Raw genomic sequence first — 12,787 nt, forward strand, 5'->3', positions numbered from 1 at the left:
ATCGGCGTGCACTCAGTCAATCAGCCACAGACACAAACAAATAAATCCTCAATAAGTTCCATAAACTTCCTTTTTCATTATTCCATCAAATAAAAATCAGCTACCAACAAAAACATGTTGTTCATTTTCCTGAGGAACTTCTTCAAGGCTAACTTTGTGTCACACTAGGATGTAGATGAATATACAAATCAATCATCAAGATGTAGGAAAACATTCCTTAATATAGACTCACATGTTAAAAGAGTCACAGGCGATAAAACACCCCTTGAGTGTACATATTTGCAGGTGTAGGTCAGCTTTTCAAAGATCAACTATTGGCTATATCTTACACCGGCTCAGCTCAGTCTCCCCAACCATCCAGGATAAATAGCCCTTGTTCCTGCTCTGGACTGATCATCTCACCATCCATATCACCTTACTCCATGTGCAATTCACCAAGGCCAACTTAGATTTAATTGGAATGGCATGCTCAGAAGAAAAGCATGAAATTAACTTCTGCCACCATTGGACGAATGAAGGAGGATCCCATTCTTTCCATGCCTGTGCAAGCCTAGTGGAGCAACAACCATTGCAGTAGCGAGCAATAATTTCAATCAAGATTATTTCCACATCTAGATCCCCTCAAAAATTGGATAAGTGCCTCTACTTAGTTACAAATAAGATTCAATGTAGAGAATATCTTCTCCCAGACTTTACACATATTTTTGCTACCTGAAAACGTATGTGCTATTCTGCATCAAGTAATCGGCACCTATATATATATATATATATATATATATATATATATATATATATGTGTGTGTGTGTGAGTCCCCATTGAAAGAGCCAATGTAGAGTATAATAGAGCTGCACAGTTGAATGTATAGATTAGCAAGCTTCAAGAAGCAACAAGTTATTAAGTGTGTTTATAATTATTGCCTTTCAATCACCAAATTTTCAATCCCTGGATCAAGGTAAATAAAATGTATCTAGGAGTAATGTATTATTTTTTCATAGGGCTGTAATGCACTCAATAATGTTCAGAGGTTCAGAAAAAGCTTGCATTACAGGATTAATTTACATATAGAATACATCTGTACAATGAAACACGAACACTTTTTAATTTCAGATATTTACACAGTCATCACTATTGTGCCACAGTCTTAATTCCTCAAACGAGAGCAGCTAGTTTACTTCACTCAACTGACTCACACAAAATTCCCCTTCAACTTATTATCTCAAGTTCACCAACTATCCACTGTAAACCACCCATAGGCTTGGACTGTATGAACCGTTTTATGACCACAGTCTCTTTACTCCACACCCAACCTATACACTTACGTCAACCAAAGCAAGAGCAACAAACCTTCCACTCATACATGAAAGTCTCCATTACCAACCTACAATATCAGCTTAACTCTTGTCCCAACACATTCTGATAAACCACGTAAACATTCATGCCACTCTAAAAAACAAAAGTGTTAACCAAAACCATGTGCAGCAACAAATACATCCTCCGACCAAAGGGAGGGAAATGCAAATAAAAGCATACAGTCACCTACACAATCAATAAAGCATCTCACAGATGTAGACAACTCTGCAGGATAATCAACGTGTGCATCAACCCCCTTCCAGGCCCACTGATTCCACAATATGAACAACTTCCTATGAAAGACATTCAAGACCAAGACTACATCCCTCCTATTGTACAACATCTATCAATATCCATATTTCAAACACCTCTCACTGACAGACCTCACCAGAATCCTGAACTCTCTCCAAGCCACTTTCTAGAAAGATGATGACCAATGGTTCATCAAAACCCTCACTAGAGAAGCTATCTAACCGCTACCCATCATCATCAGTGCTTCCCTCATCCAAAGCATCCACGCATAAGCCGTCACAACTGGGCAAACCATCCAACTTTTAATGAAATCCACATCAGGCCCGATTACTTTGCAAACTATTGCCGCATTACTCATTAACACTTTATCAGCAAGATCATTGAAAATGCAGGCTGCACTCTACATCTAGAAAAACATCAGCACCAATCTCCTTCATGACTATAAACCAGGGTTAAGATCTTGCTCCAGCACTTAAACAGCCAACATTCAAAAGCAGATGATGCTTTCCTAACCTGATATAGACCATCCCTGCCTCATGATTTTTTGGGACCTCTTACTTGACTTTGACATTGTTGACCCTCATCTTTTATGGAATTCACCAGCAATGTCCTCCACTAGTGCTCCTTCTACCTATTAGGCAACACCGGCTTATCCAGAGTGGCATCTCAAGATTCTAAAAGCACTTTGTCACCTGAAGAGTACTCGAGGTCTACATCCTGTTCACACCATCTTCAATGTCTACCTTTGAAACTCTGTTCTGTAACAGCAACATCAGAATTCACCAATACACCAAAGACACACTACAGCAAAGCCTCCCCAGCTCTAGACATCCATTGACTCAATTACTTCCTCAATCTCATTTAACTGTGTATGTCTAGCAACGACTTGAAACTCAACTCCACCAAGAATTACTTCTGCCTAATCACCATCACCAAATAACAACCAGCCCAAACCTGTCTCAGCAACTTGAGCCTAGATGGCTTCAATTCATAACTTTCAAACAATGCCAAGTCATCTGGATTCAGCCTCTACAATAATCCGTCCCTCAAGAGCACTTTGACAATAATACCAAAAAGACATGGTTACAGCTCTCCCTTTTGAAAAATTGAAAACATTTCTTTATAAAAGAAAGTTTGGAACTGCTGTTCAAACTCTTGTACTCTCTCAACTGAATCGAGACTCCACGTGGCTCCATTACTCTTAAGACACTACAGTTGCCCTTCTGAAAAATATTTTACATGCAGCAACATGCTTCCTCAAAAGCCTGAAGAAATTCAACTATATCACACATTATCTGACAGAACCCCTCTGGCTCCCTTCCCTTTCCTGGAGCACCCTAAAGACCAGCTTCTTCTAAATCTACAAGGTCATCAAGAACGACACACCTGCCTATTTGGAAGACAAACTAGCCATCTCGAGTTGATCATGACACACTAATAGCCTTGAAGCATTCATACCGTAGAAAAACATTTGTAAAAATGGAACAAAGCAGAAAACAAGCCTTCCTATCTACAAACCTAGGATCTGGGACAGCGTCCTCGTAACCATCAGAACTTCCCTACCTCACCTACTTTTCAGCAAAGAGTTGAAAACCTACCTCTGCAACAAAATCGACACTTCAACACATTAAAAATCCACACATTCTTCACTGACTAATAGTCCAGTCTCCATACTTTGTAAATTATATTTTATCCTACTCTTGCCCTCTGGCTCCGCGCAGTGCACAACTCTCCTTGGCTGGGATCACACTCTTCAAAAACCCACATACATGCCTACAGGCATACATATTTACATAAATACCTACCAGCACCAAGAAATGTTCATGTGATTTAAATTTCTCTTTCAATGCACTCTTACAATAGCTTTTAGAATAATTAGAAGCAGAAATCATGCAGTGCGATCTTTCCTATCCTGGAGCTCCCAGATCCCAATTTCCCTCTAACTGTTATTTTTGGTCTACATGCTGTCATCTGTATTTTGTAAAGAGTTCTTTTCATCCTAAGTTTCTAAATTTATAAGGGGCTTGAATAGCAAGCCAATTTAAGGATGTTTAATTAACAGAATGCAGAAGGTAAGAGAAATATAATGATTTTATAATCTAGTTTGTACTATCCCAAAAAGATGTTTTACCTTTGTGATACTTAAGCAAATACTGAAAGATTGAATTTTGAAGGGCTGGAGTAAATTGGTTGGATCTGTCATTCAGGAACCCGACTCTGTAAAGATAATGATAGAGGACATGTAAACCTTTGAAAACATAGGTAACTTGCTGCATTTAGTTGTACAATGCATTTGAATTTCTTTTCACTTTTCATATTATAAAACCATCACGGAAAGAAAAAATAATGTGTATATGCCATCAAACATACATTTTAAAAATAACCAAAAAAGAAAACGAAAATACGTCCATTAAAATTCCATGAAGGATAATCAGACATAAGGGTGAGCATGTATAAACAAATATATATGTATATATTTATGGAAAACATATTAGTGGATGGAACTGAAAATGGACATAATCAGTCACCAAGTCAAGGGCATTAATATATATATTTTCTTTGTATGCATTTTTGTTACAGCCTTGAGAAAGTCTTATTGACGAAACATGTGTCGGCTGTATTCTCATTTGAAGGAGTAATTTATCATACGGAGTAGCTGTGGTCTATATCGGAGATATACGAAAGCGAACAAATTAAAACCTTCTTGATGACCCATATTGCAGTGCCATACGTTTCTGTACAACTATACAAAGGACTTACCTTATGGACCTTTTTGGTGTGCCGTGGTACATCTTTGTTATGAAATTGGGTTGTTCTTCAACCAATATTTATGCACCTGAAGTGGTTGGGTGTGGTACCGCTTAGCACCCTCGTGACATTTTAGCACAGCATTTGACTAATCTTGGGACTGAGGGAAGTGCGAACCTTTGAGCACAGCCACTATTGTTTGTATAATATACCAAGTCAAGGGCAGGCTGGGTTGCAGCATGCATCTGGTCTCTGTTCTGATCTCAAGGTTATGCTTAGGAGAGCATTTTTTAGGTTTAAATCTATAATAATTGATAAAACCCCACAAAAAAGGGAATGTGCCTCTGTATCAGAGCAGAACATATAACACTGATAAAAAAATTAAACAGCAATTCAAATAAAATAAAGTGAGACAGATTGTGTCATTTTATATTTCCTCCTGTGCATGCCAACACAATGTAACTTGTTATTCAAAGAAGCAGCAAGAAGGACTGGCATAAGATTAGTCTGCTTGTATTTTGGTGTTTAGGGATATCACTGAAATGTTCATTCTTTTTTCCATTTGTTTCTTCCCATGTTTCCTAGTTTAGTAAAATTGTTTTATACATTGCAGAGAATCTAGGAGTATTAAAATGATTTTTGATATTTTGCCTGTGCTTAATTGAGTCACTGTCTGGTGAAATGGCTGGCTTAAAGCCATTTTGGTCAATATGTATTATCACGTTTTCTCATAAGCACAGAATAGGTAAAACCCTTTGATGCATCTGGCCCCTTTACTCACAAGTTGATACTGATTAGCAGGTCAATCTCCTTACACAGGCTTTAACATTCAATGCAACCTGTAGTGACAGGCACCTATGAAACGTGACACAAGACTTTCCACATAACAAAGCAAACAAAGCAGCAAAAAAGATTCATAGATGCAATGTATTGCATTGTCTCATTTACACAGCCAGCTAATCTTAGCATTTTAGGGAACTGCACTTTGCTTCTGGGTTTTTGCCTCATACATACATAGTTAACAGCAAGGTTCAAGTCCCAGAATACCATATGATGTTGGTTAAAAAGTAGAATTGACTTAAAGTGCGACAGCTGACATGAGGTCATGCAGCAGCTATGAATCTCCATGCAACAACAGCAGCACTGATGAACACTGAGGAAACACCTCTTAAATTGACAAAAAATAAAAAGTGAAAACAGGAAAGCCTCGATATATTGATTTAACTACACCAGATGCGCTCAGAGGAACAGCTAGCACAAGTTCAGGGGTGGATGGTGGTTCGAACTGCCCCCCATCACTGAAGTCCAGGGGAAGATTTTTGTCCTGGTTACGGATCTCTGGGCGTCGCTGACTTGATGTCCAAGGACAAAATGGGTGTGTCTATAATCCAGAAGGGCAGTATCTGCAGGTGACCTCTGAAGTCAGATTGAGGGTCTCTGAGCTTGAAACCAGGGTCTTTTGAGGACCTATAAGAGGTTTCCAGGTGGAATACTCAAGGTTTCAAAGAGCGGGCTGGTGGAGTGTTAAAATCAGCTAGCGGTTACAAAAAATTGACTAGATCTTTTGTGAGCATGCCTGAGGTATTCTCAGTATATGCTAATGGGCTCAGAGGAGAGGACTCACTGAGAGCATTTATGCCCATTTAAGCAGTCTATGGGCCTGATTTTGACCCTGGCGGACGGCGGAGGCCGTCCGCCAAGGTACCGCCGCTGAATGACCGCACCGCGGTCAAATGACCGCGGCGGCCATTCAGACATTTCCTCTGGGCCGGCGGGCGCTCTCCAAAAGAGCGCCCGCCGGCCCAGAGGAAATGCCCCTGCAACGAGGACGCCGGCTCAGAATTGAGCCGGCGGAGTTGCAGGGGTGCGACGGGTGCAGTTGCACCCGTCGCGTATTTCAGTGTCTGCTTAGCAGACACTGAAATACTTTGCGGGGCCCTCTTACGGGGGCCCCTGCCGTGCCCATGCCAGGAACAGGATGGCGGTAGGGGGTGTCAGAATCCCCCCCAAGCTGCGCCGCCATGGGGGATTCTAAGGGCGCCGGTTTGCCTCTTCTGACCGCGGGCGAACCGCCGCGGTCAGAATGCCCTGCGGGGCACCGCCGGCCTGTCGGCGGTGCTCCCGCCGACCCTGGCCCCGGCGGTCTTAGACCGCCGGGGTCAGAATGACCCCCTATGTGTCTTTGAGAGCACACTCATGGATTCCAAGGGCATGCTAGAATTGTCTGAGGCACAGCAAAAGTCTCTGAGAGCGAAGCTAGGTCATTTAAATTCTGGATTGTAATATCTAAAGACAGGCTGAGGGGGTCAAACAGGTATGTTTATTGGGACAACCTCCCTGAGATCTCTGAGGGTCAGTCAGCACTGTCTGATAGTGGCCTGGGAGTGTCTTAGGGAAGAGTGAGGTTGCTTAATGGCAGGCTGAGAGTTTCTGAACGCCTGTCGAGAATCTGAGGCAGGATGAATGCCTCTTAAGGATATATGGTAGGATTTAATAAGCAGCTGGAGCTTTCTTAAGGTGGGTTGAATGCTGGCTGAAGTATCTATTGACCAAATAAGAGTGTTTGAGGCTGTCCAAGTGTTAAAGTTTCTGAGGGCATGTTGAACATTCTTGAATGCCGGTGAAGGCAGTTTGATGGTGTAGTGGGGGTGTTGCAAAGACAAACTGAAGATTTCTCCGGCAGGGCTGAGGGTATCTGAAGGCTTGCTGGTGATGTCTGAGCCCGTCTCATGGGTATCTGACAGCTATCTGGGATAAACAGATAGAGATGTGTGATAGCAAGATTTGGGTCACTGAGGATGATATACCACTCTTCCACCAAGAGAGATGTAACACTCTCTGAGTGCTGTTTGAAGGTGACCAAGGGTAAACAGGGCTCTCTGACACTTTTTGAGGTGAGACTTAGAGGGTCTATGGATTAGATGTGGTGATTTGAAAGGTGGCTGAATGACCCCCAAGGGCCAGTTAGTTGTGTCTGAAGGTGAGCTGAGGATTGCTGACAGTTGACAGAGGTGTCTTAAGGGCAATACATGGTCTCTGAGACATTCTGAGGATCTTTGAGGGCATGCTACATTTGTGTGAGGCTAACTAAGAATCTCCAAGGGCCAGCTACGGGAGGGTAATGATCAGTTTTAGGTGGCTGTGGATAGGCTGAGGATCTCAGAGGATGGACAAGCCTTTATCAGAGGGAATGCAGGAGGGTTTTGTGGGCACACCAAGTGTAACAGCTGTGGGTATTTAAAGGCAAATTTAGAGTCTCTGGTGATGTGGAGAAGGCTGATGAGGGCCAACTGTGGTTGTCGAAAGGCAAGTCAACAGTCTCTGAGTGATATCACAGGATCAGGTAGGGCATATGAAGGCATGCTGAGTGCTGCTGTTACTGTCTAAGGACAATATGGGATAGTTGAAGGAGGGCAGCAGGTTGCTGTGGCAATGCACTGATCAATTGGTTTGTCAGGATTCCAACAGGGAAGAGAGGGAGGTTCTGAAGTTCTGCTGGCAATGTCTGAATGTATTCTGATTCCTTTTGAAAGACATCTAGTGGTGTCTAGTACTTAGCTGGTGGTTTTTAAATGTGGACTCAGGGCTGGTAGCGGTAACCAATGACCAAATCTCTTTAAGGTCTCTCACTGCACACAGAACTCTAAGAGCTGGTCTAGAAAGTGAGAGAATGAGCTAGAGGTGTTTGAGAGTTAGCTATGGCTGTTTGATGGCAGGATGTAGGGCATCGCTGAGGGATCACCGAAGAATCTCGGCGTAAGTGCCTTGGGATGTTCAAGGACCAGCTGGTCTGTCCAAAAGACAGCTTGTGACCTATAAAGGTGAGGTATTGGTTTGTGGGGGCCATGCGGAGCTGACTGAGATCCAGTTGGGGGTTTTAAACCTCTCTCAGAGGTAGGACTGACTGGCCATTGTGACACCCTAGAATTTTCATGGTGGGCTGGAGGCACAGGGGCTGCTTTCCGAGCAGGATCTAAATACATCTGAATCCTCCATGCCTCATTCTAGCTGTCTGCTCCTGCAGTGGGATTGGTTTGGACATTTTTCCCAGAGCTGAGTTTGTGTTCCAGTTTGGTCCTTCTCTAAGGGGGGACTGGTAATATCTAAGGGCCAGCTGGAGGTGTCTGAAGTAGGGCTGTTAGAAGGAAGGCATGCACATAACCTTTCCCCTGGCACCTCACCTCTTACGGTCTCTTGTCTGTGATTAACTTTCAGATTCATAATAACTGCAAGAAGTTAACAAAAATTAAAACCTCACTTTTTTCTCCTTGTCTGTACCAGTGCTGACAGGAAATACTTGGCCTTTTGGCTAAGATCAAGTGTAGTAAAATGTATCTCTGAGCTGGACTTTTTTTAAGCTTGCAACGCTTTGAGTTTTACTTTAAGCCCACAGTACTGTCAGGAAGCCTTCTTCCTGTAATCTCTAGAGCTACTCGTCTGAGGTGTATTATCAATTTCAATCAAATAACAGTTCCATGTGTTTACTTGGTAATTCACAATTTAATTTTTAGTTGAGAAATAATCACAAAGTCAGCATATGTAACAGTTGTGAAGGCAGATTTTTGTCCCAGATCTGGTGAAGTACAACTCAAAGACATCATTGTCAGTGGCTGCGTATGAACATTCTCTTTCGAAGTGGTAGGACATAAAGGTTGCTGTAAACACTGATGGTTGATAAAAGTTGTAAGTGGGGCGCTAAAATTATTTGCCACAAATTGCTCTTAGGAAGTGAGCAGAGTGATCAGGATGAATTTTATCACAGGATTTGAGCAGTTCTCCTAGCCTTAGAACATCTTGTAAAAATGAGAGCATTAGTGCATTTTACAGCATATATATGTTTTACTTAAATTAGCTTACAAGCCATAAGATGTTGTATGGCACTCATAAATATTACAAATCTTTCATTACATGCCAACGATGCATCACCCTTACCAGGAATGTTGTAACTCACACTCTCCAAGAAAGCAATTAAAAATTGCATTTTCCACTCCAATTCACCTGATAGTGAGATGAATAAGCACTATGGCTATAACAGACAGTTTTAAAAAGTAATGTGGCTTATCAATTGGTGAACTTTAAATACACCTTTCCCTTCACTATTATTACAGTCCACTTTTCATTTTTCTTCTCTTTCAAGTGGAATTTCAGTCATATTTTATAACACAGAATGTACTTGGAAAAGTCATAGCTGCAAAATAAAATTTTACACAGAACACAAAATCTTACACTGCAGACAGCAGAAATGATAGAACTTAAAGGCTTCAGGTTACAGTGATGTAAAGGTTCAAAGGGCAAACTAGTTGCACTAATTTTACAAGCTCATGTCAGAGATTGCAACTGTCTTTGTAGACAATGAAATGCTGCCACACACCATGACAATGAAATAGCAGCTGTAGCAAAAAGTGGCCTATGTTACTAAGGAGTCTCCCATTACAAAAATGAATTTGTAGACACTAAAAGGCAGGGGTAACTGCTGGCTATATAGTAGTACCATGCACTAAACCTGTCACAGCTGAGTGCATTTTGTGGGCTGAGAGGCTGGCAGTGTACATCAAGTGTCAGTGTAGCCTGGTTTTCGGCTTCATGCTCACAGATCTTACCCAATGTGACTTTGCCTGACAGTGACCTACAGTTCCAAGAAACCTCTTTACTCTAAAGAGGGTTGGCATAGCAGCTGTCATTTTGGTTTGGTCAATATAAGTTCCCTCATGTCTCATAGCATCCTTAACAAGCAAGTGAGTTACTACTATTGCTGCAGTCAGAACCCTAGCTTTCTGGATTTGTGATTCACATTTGGACAGACAATATTTTGCCTTGGGGGTTTTCTGAGAGATATTCTTCCTGCAGAGAAGTTTTCTAAAACATCAGGGTGAGTGGTCCCTGGTGGGTATTATATTTGAGTCTACCTAAAATTAATCAGGAGTTTTTCTTAGGTACTCATTATTGTAATGAAGGATGAAAAAGATCCTCAAGTACTATTGATTATTTCTTTGTCCCATCACAGTTTTTGGAGAAGTTTCTAATCATAGAGTGTTAAATCCACTTTTCAGCAACCACGATCCAATTAGCATACTAGCCAATATTCAGAATCAAATTAAGATAGTCTACTCAATTATCGAAGGGAAATTGTACAAGGGCTGTGCTGAGAACTGTTCAAACCTAGGCTAGACTCCCTTTTATTTTTGTGGTTAGGTGTTTAGTTGATCTGCTAGATATGTTTGCTATCCATGGCAAATTGCTAAGTATAATTCCAAGACCCTAACTCTTTCTGGCATTAAATATTATCCTCACATGGATGATAAATAGTTTGATAAGAATTGGTGTACAGCAATCAAAAATTCCATACGGCTTTGAAATATCCTGTGATTGTAATTAGTTAAGATTTGTTGAGCCACTTATGAAAAGGTCCTTACTATTCTTACGGCAGAAGTTAGAAATAGAACAGTGATGATCTGATTTCTGCCTGTAATCGGAAGGCTAAGGCTGTGTTTTAGAAAGTGGTAAATCATACCACATTATTGTCCCACATAACTCACCCTAAATTGTACTCTCATGTTACTAGTGGGACCCTGGTAACTCATATACTTGTCTTTACAAAATAAAGTTTTTGAGATTGTTGACACTCAGATTCCTTCCTGTTACTCTGACCTGTATTTTACACTCCGCAAGGTAATTGAGGCTATTAAAGATAGTACAACAGGTAAGGAGCTTTGATGGTATACCTTCATATGTCTATAGAGAAAATGCAGAACTGCGGTCTCCTATATTGAGCGAAGATTTTAATGCAGTCTAAAAAGCAACAATACATATTTCTTAATCACAATTATCTTTCCTGTCTTTAAGAAAGGTCCTAGGAATTATCCATCTTCTTACCAATCTATTTTCCCGATAGGTTTCGTTGTTAAAGTGAAAGGGAGGATTTTACTTTCAATAATACAGACTTAGGATGAATAACACAGGATCCTGTCTGGATCTCAAAATAGATTTAGAAGGGCTATAGGGCTTTTGAACAATGTCTATACTTACGCCTTTTGCTCAGCAACTATGTCTATGCTGAACAGGGATCACTACCTTTGGCCTTTACAGACAACAGCTCAGCTTTTTACTGTGTCAACAGACCAAATCTGTGGTCAATATAAGATTTTGTGGGATTGGATTGTAGAATTATTTATTTCCATTAAAGACTGCGTAGTGGTTTGTTAGCTATGGTAATGCATGGAGCCAGTGGTAAGTCCTCAAATAGCTCTGCCTTGTTGAGAGCAGCTTGTCTGGGTTGTATTCTGGCTCCTTTTTGCTCTGTAGACTTACCAACTTGAGGCATCATCAAGGGATCAGAGAAGGGTACGCTTAGGGTTGAAAATAAGTACACATCTATATGCTGTAATGGAGGCATTACAGTCCTTATGTTTATAACTGCAAATAGGGTCAAGAATGTATTTGACTGTTATGTTTCCTACATGGGCAATTTAGATTTATCCACTAATAGTTTAAAGATATTATCTTAATAATACGCCCCAAAACTACTAAACAAAAATATGCACATCAAAGAGCTTGTATTGAAAATAGTAACTTATATCTGTTATCTGGGCTTATCTTTTGATAACTCCAAAGGATGGACTCACCTACTTCATCAATGAGGCCATGTGCCTTGGGTCTGTATACTACTTTTCTGCATGTGTGGTCCAAAAACCCTTTAATCAACATTAATCAAATGAAGATGGTCTATTGTGGTAGCTGTATTTGTAGAATACCCTATTGTGCAGGTGTCTAGAGCTATTAAAATGTTTTCAGATTACTGGCTGAAGAAAACAGATGTTGTTGATAACTGTTGGGCATCCAACACAGTACTCTTCATTTTGTATGTCATGAGGGCCTGGCCTTGGTTATTTGATGACAAATGCAAAAACAACAAGTGATGGACGGAATGCTGAACATTGTCAAACATTCACCCCCAGTCACAGATCTGGGTTTAATCCATCGTTTTTTTTGCTGCCCATGCCATTCCAGTTTGGACCCAGCCATATGCAAATCAGTCTTGACCCTGTTCCCCATGGGAACAGTCCAGCCCGAACTGCTAGGCCAGGTCTTCCCTGGACTGGAAACAAGCATCCTGGGACCGGTTTCGGGGTTTCACCCCTCATCAGCCAGGCTAGCTTGAATCCAGTGGCATGGGAAGCACGGGACCCACGTCTGGGCATACCCTTCCCACTTAGGGCGACAAATGCAAAAACAACAAGTGTTTGGTTATTTGATGGACAGAGTCAAACTTTAGACTGTCATATTGTGAATTTCTAGCTCGTCTAATTCAAAGGACAATCTTAACACTGAAGTGATTCAACACTGTATTAAACTGTATGCTCTCTATAGGATATTATGATTAATATTTATTGAAGAAGTTTATGCTGAATTGGGTTGTCCCGAGTTGTATTCTAAAGC

The 12,787-nt window shown here is 41.1% G+C and overlaps 1 protein-coding gene across 1 annotated transcript in view; it reads right to left on the reverse strand.

The window, feature by feature from the left end:
* Positions 1–12,787, reverse strand: part of LOC138262378 (uncharacterized) — a 269,900-nt gene that overhangs the window by 196,582 nt on the left and 60,531 nt on the right. The window contains exon 10 of the mRNA XM_069212276.1: positions 3,735–3,820. Within this exon, the coding sequence (XP_069068377.1) occupies positions 3,735–3,820 (86 nt within the window). The remainder of the gene's footprint in view (positions 1–3,734; positions 3,821–12,787) is intronic.

This window comes from Pleurodeles waltl, chromosome 10 (assembly GCF_031143425.1).
Source record: "Pleurodeles waltl isolate 20211129_DDA chromosome 10, aPleWal1.hap1.20221129, whole genome shotgun sequence".
Taxonomy (NCBI): Eukaryota; Metazoa; Chordata; class Amphibia; order Caudata; family Salamandridae; genus Pleurodeles; species Pleurodeles waltl.